At 31.2% G+C, this 24,846-nt stretch overlaps 1 protein-coding gene across 1 annotated transcript in view; it reads left to right on the forward strand.

The window, feature by feature from the left end:
* The first annotated feature begins 5,485 nt into the window (after nt 1–5,485).
* Nucleotides 5,486–24,846, forward strand: part of LOC145324661 (synaptosomal-associated protein 25-like) — a 40,387-nt gene continuing 21,026 nt past the window's right edge. Inside the window, exons 1-3 of the mRNA XM_080167254.1 lie at nt 5,486–5,555; nt 5,805–5,914; nt 14,308–14,424. Of these exons, the coding sequence (XP_080023380.1) occupies nt 5,519–5,555; nt 5,805–5,914; nt 14,308–14,424 (264 nt within the window). The 5' untranslated portion in view covers nt 5,486–5,518. The remainder of the gene's footprint in view (nt 5,556–5,804; nt 5,915–14,307; nt 14,425–24,846) is intronic.

Genomic DNA, 24,846 nt, shown 5'->3' on the forward strand with positions numbered 1-24,846 from the left:
TGTCATCTCTGTTATTTTGACTGTAAATAATAATATTGTAAATCATCGCATTGTTTCCAAGAGAATATATGAAAGTATTTATCTGCCTGACTAGGATGGATAGGTTTGGGAAAAGGTAAAATATTTCGTGCACTCTTTAGCCACACCACCCCGCTCAACTTATGCATTGGCACACACACACAAAGTCATGCACCTGGATGAAACTCACACATTCAAATACTTATACACACACACACACGCAAAACCTTGCACATAAAGCCAGGCACCTGGATCCCACACAAACACACAGAAACACACACATGCACAAATTTGCACCCCTAAACTCTCATGCACAAGCATCTAACATGCAACCCTTAACAAAAATACAAAAACAAGAATATGCTTAAAATGCGTACTAACATTTTGAAAAAAGTTAAACAATTAATCAAAAACAATAGATAATAGATAAAAAGTTAGCTCATTAATTTTGGGCAATATTGTTTCATAACCCTTTAATTTCATCAATGTATCAAGAAAATTATTATTCTACATTCGTGTCATTAACTAACGGACATGCTCTATATGTAGAGTAGCTGCACTCCTAAAATCCTTTAAACTAAAACATAAACCTCTTAAAACTTTTATGTTTGTAGTACATCTAAACAAATCCTCAAAGTCCACTTTAAAAAACAAACATAGAAATTTAATTTCATACATTCGCAGTACACAAGGAATACAGAGATAGAACATTGGATAATTAATTTATCTTTTCCAATTCGTATATGTTAAATTTTGCTTTTGTAAGGTATTCACTTTTGGGGAGTAGATTAATTTAACCTCCATTGTACTCTTCCTACCTAACTAAAAGTCAACATAAATTTAATTTCATACATTTAAAGTACATGGAATACAAAACAAACATGTGCGGGCGGACAAAACTTGTGCACATGATTTTAGTTGAGGAGGGTTGGGGGGGGGGGAGGTAGGCATAGAGAAAAGGGTAAACTCTAATATTTGTGCGTGCACCCCTCTAATATTAATTTATCTCTATCAAGTGTATTAAGAGAGAGAGAGGTGAAGTACAAATATATGGCTTGTATTTTGCTTTAGGGATATAGGAATAGAAAAACATGTGTTGAATCCTAGTAGAGGCTCATAAATTTTGAGAAATGAAAAGGATTTTAGATTAAATTAATCATAGTGGTCCTATCCCCACCTATAATTTGCTACAGGAATTTGATACAGGACGATAATTCAAGGACTGGAAAACTTTTTATTTGAGTAGTGGGGGTTGGGGGGAAGAACCCTTTAACTTCCCACCCGTTTGGACATCCTTGCTTTAATTAATGTTCGAAAAGAATTGCAGTTCAATCAATTGCACATTCTAATGATGCTAGTCGACCATATTGGAATAGATCAAAAGTGGCTATGACTACATAATATCGACATGAAAACAACTAATATCTCTTGTCGATATAATTACCGCATAAAGTCAAAGATTACAGGAGGATCCATGTATTGTATAGTATTCGACTTTCCACAAATACATCAAAATAAATATAAATGAAAGAAACAAAACAACTACTGCTTTACTAATTCATACATTATACATCAATTACTGAACCACAAACGTATACACTAACCCTTCAACAGACACTGTAAAAAGTTAATTTACTTTTTTCAAAATTTGTTACAATTGAATACATTTAAAGGTTAAATATATAGAACTATCCTCAAAAGATAAAAGCTGTAAGAATTGCATCTGCTTTGTATATCCGTCTAATCTACATAATATTAGTATGTGAAAAAAAACTTTTTAAAACATAAGAGTTAGTCTTTTGTAGTAGGTTCCTATAACAATTGGGCATATTACAACAATAAATAATGGCACGGCTTGCTTCCTGACTGCATTTCAGCTGGTTTTTTTTATTAGTGATAAGTATATTTTTATCCCTAATTATGAGGAGTTTAATTATTGGTTGAAAAGTTTGGACATTGCAAGTTGAATCAAAATTCAATAAAATAAGGAAAAGTTTTATACTTTGGATACTATAGTAATTCACATTACAATGTCCCCTCTGAATTATTTTTGATTTAATTTGTTTTTGTACAGTATATGTTACAAAAAATGACCGGTCTTTAAAATGGTCTAGCCCCCCCCCCCTCTAATGAAGTTGTAACCCTATTTTTTGTGTGTGTGCATGAATGATGGTTTTTATTACGGTCAATTAGATCAAAGAACATTTACCGAAATACAACTTTATTAGATTGGGGGGGGGGGGGGGGGGCAAGACCGTTTTAAAGACCGGTCATTTTTTGTAACGTATATCCTGTAAGAACTATGGACTATTTATGAAAGTAAAACATATTTTTATAGTGTACCACACCTATACATGCATTTGCACAGACTCTAACACCCATTAATCCTCATTTACAACCTGGCAATTCAATTATTGTACAATGTGGTGGTGCAACCTCTCAGTACTTTCATTACAACACTTTCTCATCTTTATTATGTCCTGCTTAGTTATCTAAGCCGCATTTTAGGCAATATATGTATAACGTTGTGTCTTAAAAAACAACTACATCTTACAGGACATCTAATTATTTTATCTCCTTAAATTTGAAGCATATCGAACTTCGTTGGCTAGCATAGCTAAATTTTAAAATTATAAAAATTTCTATTATACAGTTGGGGAGTTGAATCCATTTTTATAGAAGCAAAAATATAATCTATGATTACGGTTTGACCCTCTAAAAACGTAATCTACCATTTTACTTTCCCCTCTCTTGGTGATGGTATCATCAATGCCGATATGAATTTTGTAATCTACCATTCCAATTTTGCCTCTCTTGATGATGATATCATCAATGCCAATACGATCTTTGAAATGTACCATTCAACTTTCAAGAGAGGCGAAACTGGAAAGGTGGTTTACACTTATAACATCGACATTGAAATCATAAATACTATTTTTAAATTATGTTAATCGTAGGAATGTATAAAATACTATTTATAATTAAATTTTTTTTATGTACAATAAAAATAATAACGAAAATATACCATTACTTTTATGTCGATTTAAATAAGGAAATATATGTTTATGAATACGCTGATATGTAAACATAAATGTACCATTCCAGTTTCGCCTTTATTGAAAGTGGAATGGTACATTTCAAAAATTGTATCGGCGTTGATGATATCATCACCAAGAGAGGGGAAAGTGTAATGGTAGATTACGTTTTTTAGAGGGTCAAAACCATAATCATAGATTATATTTCTGCTTCTATAAAAATGGATTCAACTCCCAAACTGTTAAAAGTAGTTTTTTAAAATCAAATCTTTTGAGGTAAGTTTGATTTTTTACATTCAGTATTTTATTGGCGAAAGGTTTTCATATCTGGCACGTTTTAAAGGTTGTCTACCATCTAATTGATTATTTAGCAGAACTTATTGAATACACTACATTAAACTTTTATATTTCCAGTCTTAATCATTATGAAGAATCATTCAAACTATTTTAGTCAAGTAACAGTAATGGGGCAATGGAAATAAATCTCTTTTAGTATTTAATGTATTAAATTCTGCCTTTGTTAGCAATTTATGTAAGAAAGAATGGTTATGATAGGCTTGTTCTCAATGCGCTTTCTCTAACTGGAATAGTTTTCATAATATAATACGATATTAATTCTTCAATATGGCTCAGAACCGTATCTGAGCCAACGGCTATTAATCGGTTTGATGCAATACTGGTAACATTATGTTATGATACAATTTCAATAAGTTATGTCGACTATATGGCAACTAATAAAATAGTAATGGCTGACATATCATCAAGAAAGAAATTGCCTGTATTACATCGGCATTATATCCAAAGTTGTCATAAATAGAGAACAAAAAATCTACAATATGACACAGTTGATATTGACATTATGGATGTAGTCTTTTGTTGATATAATAAAAGCACCATAGTTTAGTAGGGTAAATCTTACTATGTCAGTCAAGTATAGAGTAGTAGATTAAGTCAGTACCAAACTCCCAACTTCCAAACAGCTTAATCTCCACAAGTTGTTCCAAATTTTGCCTTTCAAAGAATTTTAAAAGTTTTCACTACAGAATTTGCAAATTTTAGGGGATTTTCAGGGAAGGAGAGAACACTTATACAAATATAAACCCTATTTCCTGCACGTTGGTCATACACAAGGAAAAGTTCATTTTTACACACCAAAAAAATTGGGAAGTATTAAATTATTTTCCATTGTCCTATCCTTTATCCCTGGTAATTTTAAACAGGGTTAATCTCTTACAGCATGCATGTTTTAAAGATGCCTTTGCCTAATAAGGACAAATTTGATAATAAATGAAAAAATTTAAGTAACAATTCTTGTAACAAGAACTCCTGTAACAAGAACAGTATTCTACAGCAGTAATAGAAGATTTTATTTTAAGCCGCGCACCATAGATAGATTTATTATTAAGAAAACATATAAAAATAATTAAACACTTTTTGGCAGTGTTGGCCAATAAATTCTTGAGGGGTATGTCTCCTCCTTCCTGAAAGTAGCTTAAAACCACCACTGGACGAAAAAATATATTCCCGGAAAATAAAAATCAGACAGGTTTAGCGTTTAGCAAAATCTTAAGCTACGGACTAAGATAAAGTCAATTTCTTAGCATTCTTTAGGAACAAAAATACAGCCATTTCATATTTTAGAGTATCTGCACTTTAGGAAATAAAATTAGCATCTGTATAGTTTTTTTCTTTCCTCTAGAAGATGCAATGGAAAGGAAATATAAATCTAACTTTAGACAAAGTATGCTTGAAAGTATGCATGCATACATATCAGGTTAAACTTGGAAACATTGTGTTGACATGATTATGTCGACTAAATATTATATGTTTTATACTTTTATATGATATGTTATCAAATTCATTTTAATATCTTTTGTCGTGAAACTCTTCGTGAAGTGTCCGTAAAAATAAGCCGTGTGACGTCATATAAATGAAGGATGAGAGGAGAAGTGGGAAAGGAAACCTCTTAAAAAGAGATGAATCTATTGACGTCACAAGGCTCATTTTTTTGGACACTTTGTAGAGCTTCTTTTGTCGTGCGTTGATATAACAAACGACCCTAAATCTAACAGGATACTCAAACTTCTACATGTATGTATTTTTAGTAAGAGAGTATTTTCAATAATGCACTTGGAGAACTTTGATTTAAGTTTTACATTTCAAATTTTAAATACATCAACATTGAACAAATATGCTTAAAGTCAACTTTTCTTTAAGGTGTTAATGCTAGTTTATGTTATTTCTTTAGGTCATTTTTAAATTTTGAAAGGAATAAAGCTAACTTCATCGGTTCGTTCATTATGAAATAGTGGCGATGGATTCTTTCTTTTGCTATTAAAGATATATGTCTGAATTTTACTAAAAGCATGTGATGATAAACATACTGCAAATAATTTAAAATCATTAATTTCATGAATTTTAATTTCAGATTTTTCAAATTTCAAAACACCCCAAAAATAAACAAAATGGCCGAAGCAGTAGAAGAAACTAAGCCCGTCATTGACAGGAACAAAAATTTTATTTCTTAAAAAAAGTTATTTTATTATATATGCAATATTTTTTATTGATTTAAATAAAAGACTTAGTTTATAGTTCCACATTGTTTTGTGGAGGCTTTTTTGTTTAGCAAAACAGCGGTTTCTGAAATTATTTTGGAAAAAGTTTAAATAATATAGGGGGGGAGGGAAAAATTCCAAACCCTATTGTCAAATATAGTAAAAGTTTTGGAAATAAAATTTCATGCTTGCCTTAACAGATCCACATTGAGTGAGTTGGAAAATCTGCAGTTGGACATTAATGAGAAGTCAGATGAGACCCTGGATTGTACCAGAAGGATGAGGGAGATGTGTGCAGAGGCTAAGGTAATAATATTTATAATTAATGAGAAGTCAGATGAGACCCTGGACTGTACCAGAAGGATGAGGGAGATGTGTGCAGAGGCTAAGGTAATAATCTTTATAATTAATGAGAAGTCAGATGAGACCCTGGATTGTACCAGAAGGATGAGGGAGATGTGCGCAGAGGCTAAGGTAATAATCTTCATAATTAATGAGAAGTCAGATGAGACCCTGGATTGTACCAGAAGGATGAGGGAGATGTGTGCAGAGGCTAAGGTAATAATCTTCATAATTAACATTGTGGGGAAAAAAAAGTTACTTAGTGAATTATGGATTTTAGACCCCTTTTAGGGCCATTTTGGTATAACCAAGGTAATCCTATTACATAACTTAATACACTAGATACAATCCTTTGAAACCCCCCAATTAAGCCCCCTCCAGGAAAGCTAGGACGTCCTTGGCCTGTAGTCTACCTAATGGATTAGATATTATTGTAGTTTAGAATATAGCAAAGCATTTGGAGAGAACTTTATTACGGAACTTTTTATAAAAGTATACAATATCGTGAAATTAGAAAATATTTGATATTTGCTTCAACTAAAGAAGTTACCATTTTTATTATATGGACATTAAAACCACGAAATAAACTAATTATCTCTTTTCTTTGTATTTTATTACTTTAAACTTATACCTAGTTAAAAAATATTTGAAATATAATCTTATTTAAATAATAAACAAAAAGAAGCACAGCAAATACAATATATTTTCTTAAAATTTTTAACCACTAACAACGACCGCGAAGCATTTACAACAAGAAGGCTTTGCCCAAAAAGCCCATCAGGTTGTAGAATCTAAACAGTTCATATGTAGCACCTGAGTAAATTTGAATTAAGCAACGATCAGAAAGACTCATAAATATATCCTAATTAAAGAGTGGCTGCGCTACTAATAAATACCATGATGAAACCAAAGTATGAATATTAGTTTTGTTTACAATAACAAATGAAAAACAAAATATTTTTTATGCTATTGCTTCAAATAATAACTGCATTAAATATATATTAAACAGGATGAACACAAAAACTCGTTTTTGATATATTCAGATGTTATATTGTAAAAATAAGCTTTCATGGTTGCTTCTTTTTAGAAGTGAAGCTACTCTATAATTCTCTGTTTTTTGTATGAATAGGTAATAAAAAGGATGAATGTAGTTTTGTGAAAGGAACTTCCAACTTGCTTTGTCAGAAAAAAAGTAAGCTAAGTTTTTTTAATCACTTTGTAAATGTTTTAATACAACTTTACATACCTCTTCTACAAGCCAATATTTTACAATATTATTATTTTTTTTAACATAATTATTTTATTATGGGGAGGGGAGGGGATAATAAATAATATCATAATATCAGAGAAGCTTGGTATTGGTTGAGGGAAGGTTTAATGCTATTTGTTTGAAAAAGTTAAGAAAGTACATTACGAAATCTTTAGAGATATGACCCCTAAAAAAATTTAATCTCATAATTATTTCCTTTTAAATACAGTAAATGTTGGAGTAAAACCTTTACTTCATTTTTTGAGAGATAATAAATTAAAAATCTTTTAATCAAACTAAATTTTTTTCATTTTGTTGCCACAACCCGTTGTATAAAAACTTTTAGTTTACAGTATATGAATTACACAAATAAATTTATACTTTTCAACAATAATAAGCCACTAATAACATTTATATCTCCAGTTGGATTCCAATAAGCCCCCACCCCCACAGTGGGATTTTTGGTCATTTTTTAAATTTCCTCAATTTTGAGTTAAATGTCCCAGGGGCCAGTATTACCATTCAAAAGTTGCCATGCAACAGATTTTTTTATATACTACAAAATTAGGCAAAATACAGCCGTTTTGCTGAACGTGGTCAAAGGAATATTTTTAAAAAGTGAATTTTTTCATTAAAATCATCATACATTGCTTTTCCTACTTTTTCCTAGAATAAATTGGTGTAAAAATCTGATTAAATGATATGTAACAACATTTCATTGATATAGACAGATGTTTCTACTTTAAAATGCAAAGAAAAATAAGAAAAGTTGTCATAAATCTGTAATTTAAAATCCAAGAACATCTAATATTGCATCTTAAAATAACATGTATTTTTTATGTTTAAAGGTTTTTCTAACTTGGGGCTACGAGGTGCCAAAAGTTATTTAGGCCCTGATTAAATTCAAGTATTCATAATTCAAGATTAGTTCATAACTCTTGGCACCTCATAGCCCCAAATTAGAAATCCAGCTTAGAAAACAGATACTGTGAAGTTGTATTAATATAAATTAAATACCATTATGAAGTCAAACTACTAAAAATTGATATAATTCAATAACACACATATTTAATCTTTAAAGGTTACCTTTCCGTTTTTAATAGCGAAGCTATTCTGTAAATGATACGTTCGTCTGTCGGTACATCTGTCCGTTAGAAACATTATTAGGGAAAACGTGAATTTCTCGGCTGCTATTTAAAAGACTTTATCACCATACTAAGAAGCATCCAGATTATAATTTACTAAGTCCTTCAGTCTATCGGTAATGGTCTGACAACCAGTTGATTTATATTTGAACAAGGATGACAAAATTCATAAAAGCAAAGCTCTGAAACGGGGTGACAGACAAACATTAACTCTTGTAGAGCGTGAATATGTAAAATATATATAAATAAGTCTTGTCAAAATTTTGCCTAAATTTGTTGCAAAAGTTCTTAAATATAAAATACTGTTTAAGGGTATACTGACATTGTTAGGAATTGATTATAGAGATGCTTGGCTTATAATATTGTACTTATAATATAAGTTAAAAATCAACATAAACGTATGGACATTCTGGTAATGATTATAGGGTTGATACGCTTTCCAAATCGTACAGAACTAATACAGGAATCAATAGAACAATTCTAACATGCCTAAGTTAACGAAAAAGCTAACGTTACGGACGCAGGGACGTACGGACTGACCCTAATTATAGAAAAGCTTCGCTGTAATTTTAGATAGACAGTTTTTTTTTTTTGGGGGGGGGGTAAAGATTTACCTCATTGATGGTAATCTACTCTATATAAAACTAACGTCTGCGCTCCTAGCATCTAGGGTATTTGAAGGGATATAGAAGGGCAGAAAAATAGCTTAAAACAATACCCAGGCTTATTTATAAAAATGAAATAGCCTAAAACCATCCTATAAGAAGCTTCCCTCTAAAGAAGAACCATATAGGTTCAGTGGTGAGTGAGATCCTTCGCTACACACAAAAAAAACTTTATATTATAGGATCTACTGAAAACATATATACAATGATTATTAAGAATAGTTTTAGGAACAAAGCTGCTCAATTTTTATAAATGTGTGTATGTCTTCCTTTCTGTATTTCTGAAACATTTAAATTAAATTTGATTTATAAGCCACTATTTTTTTATGTCAGTCCTTTAACTTCGTTTAAAATACTTGATTTATATTGTTCTTTCCTTTCAATGGCCTTGGTTTCTAAATTTAATAGTAGTCCCTGAATCCACATTCATTTACTGTAGGTATTACTTAAACTCTCCATCCAACTATTACAATTTGAAAATAACAAGGATGACAACATCCATTAAAGCGAAGCTCTGAAACGGTGGGACAAATGAACATTAACACTTATAGATTGTCATAACTAAATAATCAGAACAAAAATGTATAAAAGTTTTACAGAATTGTAAGTAAATTTGTTGAAAAACTGAATAATTACAGGATAATTTTTTGAAGGACATTGTAATAGGGCTCGGCAGCCTGTATAACTCAGGCAAACCTTTTACAATTTTAAATATCAACTAAAAGGTCGAACCTGGCCCAAGTATGACAATCACTCTTATCAAAATGCATCAAAATGGGTTTAAATTTACAGCTTAGTCACAGCTGATGCGCAGCTGCCGAGCCCTGTATACTATTTATTGAAAACTTAGAAGCAAATAATATGTATATTAATCATATAAGTACACCTTAAAAACTCTCCAAAAGTTTTAATTGAGGTCTAAGTCGATGTTAAAAAAAATTTCTTTTGAACAGAATAATATAAGAAATTTCGAATTTTTAACCATATGAGTAGAATAGTTCTAGGGACATTTTTCTTATCAAAATCACAATAATATGTATATAATATGTTATATTACATAAGCTATAACCTGTATATGAAAGGTATTAACTTTATTTTTAGATAGAATAAGCTTTTGTTGGCATTTGTGACTCATAAAGTTAAAAAATCCCCAAATCAGCCAAAAAACCCACTGTGCCCCCCCTCCATAATTTTTTCCCCTTTCTTTTATTTAGTCATTTGTGTATTATTTGAGAATTTAATAGTTATAGTAAGATTTAAAATATCCCTACTAGACTCTGAATTGGAACCCATTGCTGCAAGAAATAGATAATAATTTATAAAAAAAATGACGTCATACTGGCCTACCATTGGTCAAATGAAATGTATATTAGCCTGCCTGCCATGGGTAATCTAGTTTGTGTATTAGCCTTTGGTCATTTGAATGGCACTATAAGAGGTTCATTAAGGGTGGGAGGAATGGTGTTACTGACCAAATTGATGGGATTCTTCCTCATAAGCCTCTAATATTATTTCCTTAAGTGTTCTTCGCTGCAGAGTCTAGACTTCATAAACTTTAATTTCGAACAGTTTTTTAGTAGCGAAGCTACTCAAAACTTAAGTATATCCGTAAGTCATAAAAAAGAAATTGTGACTTAAGCGAGGACAATTTATCGGAATTTAAACTCAATCTAATGAATATGTCCAAAGATTGAAACTACATATATAACTATACTGTTCTAGCTTCATCTAATATTGCTATCATTTCTAAGAACACGATTGTCCTTGTTGTTTTATTAAAGTTGCTATAAAAACACTTAACGTTTGGTAAACAAAAAGATAATATTAAATTTTGTTTAATTTATTTAAAAGGTTTAGTCTCTATAATTACCAAAGTCTGTCAACTTTTTTCATGGTTTTGGGTGAGATTTTCATTATCTTTACAAAAAAATAAGATCACGAAAAATTGTTTTTAAGGCTAAGGGACTTGGTTAGGCCCTTACAGGGTTAGGAAATTTGGATTCTTAGTTTTGGGGACCTAATAACTTAGGATACTGGTATAGAACAAAAGATTTCAACAACATAAAATTCTCCTCAATATAAAGTTTTTTTTTATATATTTAATTCATTCTATGTTTAAGCTTCAATTTTTTCTCCATCCCAATAAAAGTAGCTTTAAACCATCCCCCAAAGGCACAGATCCCTAAACTGCGAGGCATTGCACAAATATATCTTATTGGAGAATAATTGCACAGATGAGAGTTTAATGTATGATTCGACAGCCGCAAACAGGCAGCAATTTATTCGCCGCCTATAGAAATAAATTCAAACGTCTGTCCATTTTGGCAATTAAGAAATAAATATTTGATATTTCTGGTCATTTTTCCTATTCACTTTTTGTTAGTTTGTAATAGCAGCACTACTTTAGGATCTATTTTGTTTAAAAAGGAAACATATAGATCATTTGCGGATTAAAAGTCGGCTATTGATACCTTATATAATGCATGTTCCAAATTAAAGATTCTGTCAGTTATTGGAAACTATTAAACTAGGATTCCAGTTAAGTTAAGGAGAAAAATCCTTTTCCATGACAAGTGGAGCAAATTAAACTCCCCACATCCCCATTACAACTATTCTATTAATGAAAAAAATAGATATTATTTGGTTAGATATGGATTCATAAAATCTATTTGGGGTGCCGCACAAAGGCACTGAAAGATTGAAGAATTTTTACCTGGATTGGGGGCGGGGGAGTTGAAGACCAATTACAAAATTAGGGATTTCACTAAGGGGACAGAACAATGAATTAATGTTAATCCTGTAATGGATTGTCTTAGAAGCAATTGACCTCTCCCTCCTTGTTTCTAAACTTCTAAAATAGGATGGTTTATAACAATCATGAATTCCACCTTTAGCAACAAAAAAACTGTGCACTATGAGTGAATCAATATTACTTTCACTTTTAAAACTATTTTATGACTAATCATGGAAAAACGATAATTTATTTTTTTCCTGGACAGTCAATAGATTAAAAGGTAAACGAGTTAATGCATGATATATTTCATACTTTAAGGAGAAAAACCCATGAAGAACCTTAATTTTAAAACATCTAAGTGTGTTGTCCTTGAAAGTAAAGTGCATGTACGGACTTATTAAGGTTTAGGATTAATCTAGCCACAATATTCAGCCATTAACTTAAATGCAAGTATTTATACAGGGTGTCCCCAAAGTTTTATAGTATTCTATAATCTTAGTAAGTATTAAATAAAATTTTGTTCTTAAAAGGCGTGTTACGGTTTAATATTCATCTAACCGTTGAAATTAATTAATTTAGAACTTCCAACCATCTAAAATTAAAGATTGTCACAAATTATTGTTTTTAACTAATCTGTACTGGAGTAACCAACTTTGATTCGCTTTACAATTAAGTATTATAATTTATTTTGGGACACCCTGAATAAACTAGATGTGGTTTATGCAGTTCCTATTTAAGGTAAACATTCTACATTATGTTCTTTGAGTGTGGCTTAGAATTAACAAGATAACATACTGCAATGTGCGGTGTTAAACAATTAATCTTTATTAGTGCCTTATTTCTTCGGTTGAAAACGGATAAAATATATTGTTTCATATTCTTAAAATTTGCTTTGAATTAGTCACCTTTAGTCTTAATGTTTTAAAATATTTCTTTTCTTAAAAAGGCGTACCAAAAGAAATATCAAAAATCAAATATTAAACTTTTTTAATAAGATAAAAACTCTTAAGAACTTTTTTGATCTAATTGATATGCTCGCACCCCGCCCTGAATATGCATTGCTATAATATGCAAACCTTTAATACACTGTGCTAATAGACAAATAAAGTTAAAGCTAAAAAACAAAAAAAATATTTGTATTTTATGTACTGTAATCATAATTTGTAAAAACTAAAGAAGCATTGTTTACCCTTATGCAAGAAGATAAAAAAATGTTAAATATCTTACAAGAATTTTTTTTATCTAGCTTCAAACTTCTATGTCCAAAAGTACAGTGTGCTTTTGAAAACTGATCCGCAGATTAAGAGCTAAATTTGTGCAATTTGCACACTTTTAACTTTGCAGATTAGAATGGTTAGCACCACAGCTAATGAGGATAACTCTTTGTTTTAAGCTGAAAGAAAAACATTCTTTTGGATAATTTTTGAAAACAAAGTAGTAACTCTTTAAGTAGTAACTGTTTAGCCTCGGATACACTACGAGATATTATTTTTAGTGTATATTTATACCAAACATTGCTTAATGCTGTACATGGTTATATGGTCATACGTCCTTCAGACAACCAACCCTTTGATTGAGCGACCCTTGTCTTAGATGTTCTTATTGTGCATTGTAATGAGTTGCGCCTGATTTGGCCTGAGGCATTCTTTCTACACTATTCATTTATGTCGCGCACCTGACATAGCAGAGGTAGGAACCATTTTTAAAGTCTTTAGTTAAGACGCGGTGTAGAGGCCGATTATAGAACATATCACCTTTAACAACGAGCAGATGCACTACTTGTTATGCCACATTTTAAATTTAAAACTGATCTTTACCACTTCACTACGTTATCATCCTTGTTTTAATCAAATTGTTACAAATGACAAATGTTCAAATTAGGAAATGAATATTGGAAGTTAATAGTTTGATTTCATGATAGAGAAACTAATTATGAATAAATAATTCACGAGACCACACGTTATCAAGCTCAATTCTTAAAAATATGTCCCTTGCTTTACAGATTGATAATTGAAATGATAAATCTAACTCATTTTTGTATTGGACTGATTTTATTGATTTATTTTGCATAAATATATCTGCAAATTACAGCTAATATGTCAACAAAATGTGCATTTTTTTTAGTAAGTCATAAATAAAAAATTGACAAATATCACATGAATCGATTGGTATTTTCAAATGTATAAATGAATAAATAACTCACTACTTTTTAATGCACCCCTAGCATTAGAATCATCACTTAAATCTAAAACAAGAAATAGCTTAAAACCATCCTAGGACCTATGTAAAACTTACCTTAATTGGAGATCTCAATCGTTTCATTTGTTATAGAAAGCTAAGCTTTTGACAAAAAAATCTTTATTCTTTACATGATAGGATAAACTATCTTGCCATCCCTTAAAGTGTAGTAATCCTATAACGACTTAACCACAATAATCTTTTAAATAAGATGAAAAAAGGTCAGCAAACACATTTTAAATGTTGCAAGACAAGGTTACAAAAATCCGCGAATCTTGATTATGCTCGTAATTTATGATTAAACCTAACTATCTATCTGTATACAGGACAGTGGTATGAAGACCTTGATTGCTCTAGACGATCAAGAGGAGTTGATTGATAAGTTTGAGGGTGCTATGGATGGTATCAACTCGGACATGGCCCTCGCTGAGAAAGCTTTGAAGGTTAGATTTTTATTAAAAAATAAACAAATATAATAATAAATATGAATGAACAAATTTCTAGTATATTTTATAGTCAGTACTAGCCGCTACGCCCCGAGAAGCCTCTATGAGAAGCTTCGTTGTAAAGGAGAACCAAAGAGAAATACAGACAGATAGACAGAGAGACATACTGTTATTTTTGTTTAAGGATTAAATATATATAAAATATACATGATACACTAGGTAATACTATACATCGAATTGAAATACGAAAAAAATTTTAGTTGTATTAGGGTAATGTATGCAATCTTAATATGTTTGATAGTATTTATATTTTTTACCCTAAATCATATGCTTTTAGTTTATCTATTATATATGTATAATATTGTTATCGTACTTTATAAAAAACTAGCGGCTTCGCCCCTGGCCTCTAGGGGCTTTGCCCCAAGAGGTAATTAAAAAAATAAGGTAGTACATGTGGTGGATCTTCATCTTCATCATATTATAATTATACATCAAAAAAAAAAAAATTTGGATCCTCATCTTCTTCAAACTGTATATCAATTATACATAAAAAAAAAAATTTGGATCCTCATCTTCTTCAAACTGTATATCATCAAAAAAAAAAAATGGGGGGGATGTTTTTTGTTTTTTGAGGGTTGGGGGTGTCCCACCCCCCAAGAAAATAGCTTAAAACCACCACAGGACCAATAGGTATATACCCTGAAGAGTAGAATCCAATCGGTTCAGTGGTTACCGAGATCTTAAGGGACGGACGGACAGACAGACGGACAGACGGACAGACAGACATCGTTCTACTTTGTATTATAGATAAATATTTTTATTGGCATAAGAAATGTTCATAGGTACCGCAGCCTGACGGACCATGGTTGTAAAGTAGCTACAGTAAAATGCATTTGAAACATAAATCATGGAAAAGTCAAATAATGCTGAGATGTAAAGTTGAGAGCTGAAGTGTTATGGGCCCCTTGACTCATGCCAGGCCTAGGCCTGGTCAGATGACTGGCCTGCTGCCTGAATTTATAATTTCCATCATGCATTGGAAATTCAAGAAACGGTCACTAAAACCCAATGCACCCCTCCCCAACACCCCTTCTGCACCCCTAACACCCGTGCTTTCTCGCACCCTTGCACCCAACCAATGAAATGCAGAATAGGAATCCAAGTTAAACCTGGAAGCAGGTGCTGACTAGGAATTTCAATAGCTAACATATTTAAAGTGTTAATTGTTGATTGTTTTATGCAAAAATTCAGCATTAATACTAGAAACAAATATTGACTATGTAACGCTTTTCTACTATTGACAATATGAATAATGTCGATATAATAATGAAATCTATGTTTAACAAGGATGGCAGGGTTTCTGTGAAAAGTTGCAAGAAAAGAGGGGAAGAAGGTGGTAGGAATATAATCAGGGATACAGGGATAGGACAATTGTAAAAATATACTTATCTCCAAATTCAAAAAGAAGTTGGTTACCAATAATATTAACAGGTAGGTATTAGGGGTAAGAAAGTACTGTAGATTAATTAAACCAATATTATTCCCTTAATCCATGAATAAAATATAAAATATTCCGGAAATGAAAGATAACAAGGAAAATAAAGTTATGTATTGATTTCTGTCATATCACTTCAACTTCAAGGGAACTTCTGGTACTTTAGTTTCTGTCAAATTGTCATATTATTCAACCTTAAGAGAACCTCATAAACTTTAGTTTATTTGCTTATTATTATATGACTTCAACTTCAAGGGATCTTCCTATATTTTAGTTTATCTAATTTTTGTCATGCTGTCATATGACTTCAAATTGAAAGGAACTTCCCGTACTACAATTTATTTGATTTATGTCTTATTGTCACATGACTTCCAATTGAAAGGAGCATCCTGTACTTTAGTTTATTTGATTTTTGTCATAGTGTCACACGACTTCATTTGCAAAGGAACTTGCTGAACTTTATCTATTTCATTTTTGTCTTACTGTCATATGACTTCAACTTAAAGGGAACTTCCTGAGTTTATTTGATTTTTTTTTTACCGTGTTTTGACTTCAAATTAAAAGGGAACAAACAAACTATTTTAATTTAAATTGTCTTTTAAAATTTAGAAAAATTGCCAGGTCAAAATATTTGGAAAAATTGGGTGATATTGTAACATATATAGTCCATATATACAAACTCAATAATTCTTTGTGTAGATTGAGTGTGTGTGTGTGGGTGTATGTGTGTGTAAGGTTGGTTGGTTGACTTTAAATATGATAATTTAAAATTCTATTCTTGACAAGTTTTCAGAATCTGATCTTAAGTTATTTTGCAATATTTGCTTTGTATGTATAAAATAAAATAAAAAATTTAATAAAATTTAATTACAAATGTTCTCATCAAAGATAACAAAATAGCCAAAAATTCTCTTTAACTTATTGAGTAATTAAAAAGATTGGCATGCCAAATTAATAAAATTTTGTTATTAAAATTTTCCTCTTGGTTATTTCAATGTAAAGAAATTTGGTGGGGGATTCTTAATTTCAATATTTAAGCAATTATACAAAATTAAAAGATCTTTAGTCTTAAATTAAGCAAAGCACTCCAAACTCTTCCCATTTTACTCGTCCCCCCCCCCTTTTCTTCCCTAGCTATATCCAGGGGTACAGGGAAGGACAAGACAGAAAATAAAACTTATTAATATCAACCTATCCTAATTTATATTAATGATATTTTGTCATCAGTTACTGATAAATATATAAGAAGGGAGGATATATTTTCCCATCATTGTCCTACCCCTTTTCTAAGTTTTCCCTACAGGGACAAGGGAGACAAGGGCTGGGACTTGGAGAAAAAAGTTCTAATATTTCAATATATATTTATATTTCTAATATATTTATAACATATAATAATAAGATCCTTTTTAAATTGGAAGAAAATTTTGAGGTAACATATCCCTCGTTCCAAGAAATATCTGCAGTGCTCCAATGTGCACTGGCGAATCCCAAGGGAGAAGAGGGGTGTGTAGATCAAGGATGGATATATTTTCTTTTCAACTAAAAAATAATCTTATTTTAAGTGACAATGATAGTCGTATTTGTAACAAAATTAGTAGGATGAGTATAAGTCCAGTAAGATCTCGGAAACAACTTTGGGTATTATATGTGTTTTTATTGTAGAGGTTTTAGGCTATTTAACAGGGTTTCTTTACAATCTATAAGCAACCCCTTCCTCGGAAGGAATCCACTCAAGGCTAGGGATGGATACAATACATTTAACTTTATTGGAAAAATAATTGTACTTGCAATAAAATGCAAGAAAAATTAGAAATAAGATTCAGAGTTTTTATAGTTACAAATGCATATAATTTATTTTATGTTTATTGTACATTTCTTGGGAGGACAGAGTACATATTAAAGACAAGGATGACAACATACATAAAAGCGAAGCTCTTAAACGGTAGAACAAACGAACATTAATACTTGTAGAATGTCAGAACTGAATAATCAGAATATAAATGTATAAAGGTCAAAACATAATTGTAAGTAAATTTGTTGTAAAGCTGCTTTAAAACAGGATAATATTTAAGGACATTTTAATGACTTGTATGATTAAAAGAGATGCTACGCTTTCTAAATTGCACCTAACTACTACAAGAATCACCATGCAAAGTTTGAAACCTATAGGACATTTCTAACATGCTTAAATTAACCGTTACGAACGAACGGACTGACGGACGGACCCTGAATATAGAAAGCTTCGCTTTTAACAAGGACATAAGTAGTGAAGCAATAATAAAAAGACAAAATTTTAAAGATATTAAAATAAAAGGGTAGTATGGATAATAATTAAGATAATATAAAGTTAATACAATATATTTAATAAAAGTCAGGCGAGGTCGTCTATCTCTGAATTATCGATTTATCAATACTCTTATTGTAGATTAGATGCGCTAGTAAAAATATACAAATATACATCTCTAAATTAAAAATCTAGGTTAGAATTTCAATGAGAATATAGATTTAATTAAGTTTTAGGAAAACAATAAGAAATAAAAGCTAACGGACTATACTATAAATTTTAAAATCTTGCATAAATGTCTTTTAATATTAGACTTGGCTTAGATAAGGGCGTGGAAGGTATCACCCCCCCCCCCTTCCACGATGAAAAAAGCATTACCAAAAACTAAAAGGATATCTTAATTACTAGTAAGTTATTTTAAGCCTTAATGTATAACTACATATTTAAGCTAAAATTATGTCCGTCTTCCGTATGTATAAACCAAAAGACCACTATCTAATGTCTAACTAATTAAGCTCTGTTTTTCAGGAAACCTTTGTATTGATCATAAAGTTTAAAGCTATATCTAAGCGGGATATGGAATAATGAAAGATACCTATACATAATCCGAACATATATGCATATTGTTTTCTATTACAGCAGCCCAAATTGTAAATGTTTTAGGCACAGAGAAAAGAATTCATTACTTACCATTTAAGATTTCTTCTGCATGCCGCATAGAAGATTGGATCTAATACACACACACACACACACCAACTCACACACATACAAACAGACCTATATATGTAATACAGTTTTTACAGCATAGTCTACAATACAACTTTCCCAACTGAAAAATATGTTAATTAAATGATTTTCATTACATAATTTCGAGAAAAGACACAGAAAAATGATATTTTTTTTAGATTTGATATTCAAGACTTTTAAAATGAACGGATGGACGTTTTGACATCACTTAAATGTAGATGTGCTTTTCTTAAAAGAAGAAAACTTAGAAAGAGTAATCATATATCAAATGTTTTGCTTTAGTCTAAGTGACAAAAATTAATCTGCAGCTGACAAGATCCTCCCTATTTTGTCCAAATTTATTATTTCCAAGGGCTTGGCAGCCGCAAATGAGTCTGCATTAAATCGCAAATTTTCTTAATAATAAAGTGAGGCAATTTCAAAGGTTGACGGCTGCCAAACCCTGTTATTTTACAGTCGGTCCTTAGGACAAATTTACGAGGTCTCTAAAATTTTACAATTTTCTTGTCAATTCAATGCAGTTTTAGATGAAAAGATTGAATTTCTAATGAAAATATGGCGGCAGATTCAATTACAATAATGTGTCAGTTGGGTGTCAAAAGTTTGTAGAAATGTGCAGCAGGCAGCAAAGCAAAGTTCTACTAAGTACTTTCTATTTTCCTCATCAATTCTTTCACATACGTTAAATGTTTCTATAAAATAAAGTGTATTTATGTGTGTTTTCTATGTTGAAGATCTCAGAAACGGCTGTAACCCCCTTTCTCTTGGGGCGAAGTATTTGGAAAAAAGGTGGCCTTATCCCTTAATTAATATATGTGCTTATTAGCTTAATGAGACACAAGCGGCTACACCAGAGGCTTCTAGGGACAAGTAAAATTGTTTATTATCTATCTATTTTAAGATCAGCTATTTACCAAAATATTTTTTTTCGCCGCTTAATAGTGTTAGTTATGTTTTTAGCTAATTATTTTTATCAATTTCACTGAGAAGGGTGGTGGTATCCTCCCCCAAAATAGCTAGATATAAACCTTCCCAGGACCTATGAGAAGCTACCCTGTAAAGAAGAACCATATCGGTTCAGCGGTTAGCAAGATCCTTTGGTACAAACAGACAAACAGACACACAGATTATTGAATTAATAAGTACTAGCGGCATCGCCCCTAGCATATAGGGGCTTTGCCCCAAGAGGTTTGATCAAACCGATTTTTCGTATTTTAGATTTAAAAGAAAAAAAAAAAGAAAAAATTTTGAGGGGGAGATTTTTTTTTGAAGGGGGGGTAGTCGACCCTACTATTTTAATTTTAGTTTTAAAAAGAATTTTTTTTTTGGGGGGGGGGTATTTTTCATTTTTTGGGGGGGTTGGGGGTGTCCCCCCCCCAAGAAAATAGTTATAAACCTTCCCGGGACCTATGAGAAACTACCATGTAAAGGAGAACCCGATCGGTTCAGCGGTTAGCGAGATCCTTCGCTACAAACATACAGACAGACAGACAGACAAACAAACAGACAGACATCGTTCTACTTTGTTATCACTACTATCTTTTAAAAGATTTAAGTAAGCTATTTAGTGTTGGAAATCTGTAGTCATTACAAGAATATTTAAATCATTAAAATTACTGTTCATTTCCTAAGAAATATACATAATCTTAGTCAGAATGGTTTAATATCTTGATTCTAAGATCAGGGTTAGGGCACCTGTAGGGAAAATATTTTAACTTCAGAAAAAAATTGTACAAAAGTAGTTTTAAAACATCATATCTAAAATATATAAAAAAGTATTTAATGCCTTCAAATTCCTTACATAAAGTCAACATAATCTATTGAATTGTTTCGTCAATTGGAACCAACCAATCACAAATCAATAAAAGTGTCCAAAGTTTTTCAGCCAACAAAAAAAAATAGTAATATATATGCAAAATCCAAGAATTAATCCCATACATCTACGCAAAAAGATTAAATTTCAATGAACATTAAGCTCGACTTGATTTATTGCTTGAAAAATTTTACTTTTGTGTCATGTATATAAATTACATAATGGGGAGCTTAAAGTAATTTTATGTATGCTTAAGCCAAAAATTGACAAAAGTCATGGTAAAACTTTTATATTGCTCTCTTTCAGTGGCAGCAAATGAGTTGAAAATCGTCATTTTTACCCAATGGCCGATAAAACCAGAAGTTATACGTAGTTTCTAATCATTTTATTTAAAAACTGTAATCACTTAGCAGCTATTCATACTCCAAACTGTAAAAAGTATATTAATATATGAAATATAATCAACTGAAAATGGATTGTCTATTTCTTCCCAAATTTGTACAGCAGATAACCCAAATATTACAAAACCTATTTTCAGCTACTCCGGTCAAAGGGAAAAACGATATAATGTATAAACGATTTATACATTATACATTCAAAATTTTAATTTTTCAAATCTTGAATTTTTTTTTTGAAGTTTGAAGCTTTTTTAGATTGTAATACATATTGAGATAGGATGAGGAAACTATGTTCACAATCGGAAACTCAAATTCAGCTGACCTGAAATATACATTTCATGAAAAGATTGATATCAAATAGAAAATTTGACAATACCCTATATTCGTTTATGGAACCCCCCTCTCCTCTTGTAAAAATTTTTAGTGGATATTCTTTTTAGTTAGGTAATGTTTTGTCAATTCTAGTGAAGGTCCGCAAGAAAAGAATCCCATTAATAGGCTGGAAACATGTTTTTAAAAATGTAAATAAGATAGGGGGGGGGGGGGTGTAAAGTAAAATAGAAAGGTTTCACAGAATTTCTTTGGGAAAAGAGAGACTGTTAGAATAGAAAAAAAAGTTTTGTTTTATTTTTAGAATCTGATTTCTTCATAAATTAATAATATATATAAGTTTGTTGCAAATAAAATGTTTTCCGTGTTTAAAGATGGATTTAATTTTTAAATGTAATTTACCTTTTAATATTGCAGTCATTTTGTTTATAGTTTATTTACAACTAGCGTCTGCGCCCCTAGCCTCTATGATCTCTGTATTTGAAGGGAATGTGATGAAAAAAAGATAGCAAGACTTGAATCTAATTAATAAAATAGCCTGAAACTATCCCAGGACCTTTATGAAGCTTTCCTAAAATGGAGAAATCAATCGGTTTTGTAGTTATTGAAATCTTCAGACAAAAAAAATACTACTTTATATAATGGCATAGTCTTATATTATTATTGATTTTAACTTGTTATTCTGCGCTACTTGTTATTGTGTGGTAGGGTGAAGCGGTTCAACCCTACTGAGTGAGTTCGGTCAAAAGAGCCCCTAGACTTAAGGATTCTATCAATAAAGTACTACAAGTAGTTACTGTTTGAATGTTTTATTTGAACTGAATATACACAACAAGTTAATGGCTTTATATACAAACAGATTACAATAATGGGTTAGGTAGAAAATGGGTGTGGAGAAGATGGGGAGCCTCAGCCAGGTGAATAGTAGATGGGTAGGCTCCGGTAGGGGGTAAGGTAGACGTCCCCCGGAAAAGGGTAGGTTACTGGAACATGCAGGGGGGAGGGGCTACTCCCTCCCCATATCAGCAGGTGATAAGTTTGACCGCTTTCTTTGACGGTCAAACAATGGAAGAATGGGTTGGCTAGAATTGTGATAAGGAGGGGATTAACATCTGGGTGTTATCGGCAGTCCCAGAGCATAGCGTGCTCTAGGAAGTGACAGTCTGTCTGTCCGACTACCACAATTGCTTTAAGTGATGTTTAATGTCTTGTTTACTTCGTAATGGTAGCTTTTAAATTTACTTTTCTCTAAACATTAAATGTATTCCACTCATTTATAACATGGATCTAAAGGGATAAGACCATGGCTGATAAATTAATGTACATTCCCAAAGATAATGCACAAAGTTACCCCTTATGTAGATTAAATTACTGGTGGAAACATTTGGACACTTATCTTATGAACCAACCAATAACAATTCAATAAAAGTCCCCAAAGTTGTTAACAAAACGTTATTATAAAAAAAACCTTGGGGACTTCCACTTCCTCCCTTTATTTATTAATATCTTATATCCTACGGGGAGGGAGAGGATAATGGCGAATGAATTAATCCTCACCTCTTTGCTACACCTAATTTACCAGCTACCAAACCATAAGCAAGGTTAACACGTCTTTATCATCAAAAAAACTGATAGTAAAAAAATTAGGATTAGGGAAAATTTCAATTATTGCAATTGTCCTATCCCTGAACACCTAGTACCTCCTCTTTTTATCCCGTTTTCCTTCTGCCCCAGTGCAGTGGATTAGCCATGGTTACAAGAACGATAAATTACCCTTGCCCCCAATTGAATGCGTTATATATATATCTTCCTTGCAATTTGTTGATAATGTTGGGCAAAAGGGGTTTTGACTGAGTTGACCGGCATTGATCCCTCCTTCCCTGGGATTAGCATATAAGAGCATGTGAACATTACTACAAGATAAATGTTGTTTTCACACACACACACACACACACACACACAAACAAACAAACACAAGATAGTAAATACATAAATGGATCTTTGAATAATGAGTGTTTTTAATTGAGTAACTGAAAACTCATTTAATTCTTAGTTTTGTAAATCTATAGTACACATCCTAATAATGAAAATTAAATTGTTGAGGGATTGTTTTATTTGTTAAAGAGAAAGAAAAAAATATTTATTATCGTAATTTAAATAATATTAAATAATAATATTGTTTGCAGTTACAGAAAAAAAATTAGGGTATTGCACTAATAATCTATTTAAATCAGACGTAAAGATAAAAAAAACCTCCAAAAATACAGTGATCTATTCGTGTATCTAACTATATGAGTAGCTGCTTACATATTGAATACATTAATTATTATACTTACCGGGCATCCTGCTAACCTTGGAGGTATTGAGCTGACAAGTAAATATAAAGTGTACATCAACCACACACTGTAATACTAAAGTCAGTTTTGTAAGTTATCTAAAGGAATAAGACAATGGCCAATAAATTGATGTACATACCCTTCTATAAATTACAATTAGCGGTTGAAACATTCGGACACTCAACTTAACAAACCATTCAAAATTCAATAAGTCCCCGAATTTGTTAATCTAAAGAATTAGAAAACGTTATTATAAAACTTTGGGGACTAGTGTAATAAACAGCCCAATGTCCCCTCCATTTTTGTAGTTATTTTTTATCAACATAAGTATGTAGTTATAATTCATTAGAAAATCGTTGTCTATAATGCAATATTACATACTTAAACCATTGAATATGAAAGTCGGCAGAAAGATTTGATAATGCTATTCTAATAATACCCCTGTGACTATATTGTTATGTTGATATAATACCAGCTCCGAAGATTAGTAGTTAGAGAACCCAGGCACCCATTATTGGTTTCTACCTTTTCCCATCCTATGTGGATGTATAATATCAATATCTCTTAAACAAAGTATTTAATCATTCCTTCGCGTCAATGAATCCTTTGCGTTTCCTCCGAATTCAAAACCGTTTTACCATGCTTTCAAATGGTTTACAGTTTTCTATCTGTTCATTTAGGAGAATTAAAAGTTTATATATTCGTCCTTATGCCTAAAAATTTGCTTTTATTGAAAAAAAAACATTGAGTCAAACGCTTTGCTAAGGTCATATAATTTAAAAGACCTCATATTAAATAAAAGCAGAGTAATAAAGATTAAATGACTAAGAAATTACATTCAATTAAAAAGAAACAGTAAGAACACTAATAAACTAGATTTTAAACTTGAAAACTAAATATATCTCAAAGATGATGCTTTTCTTTAGAGATATATTTGTAATAACAGCCCTAATATAGTTGCATTTTTACATATGAAAGCAAAAGTATCAATATATTATTATCACTTATCACTTCAT

This window comes from Acartia tonsa, chromosome 1, assembly GCF_053477335.1.
Source record: "Acartia tonsa isolate MP-2025a chromosome 1, ASM5347733v1, whole genome shotgun sequence".
Classification (NCBI taxonomy): Eukaryota; Metazoa; Arthropoda; class Copepoda; order Calanoida; family Acartiidae; genus Acartia; species Acartia tonsa.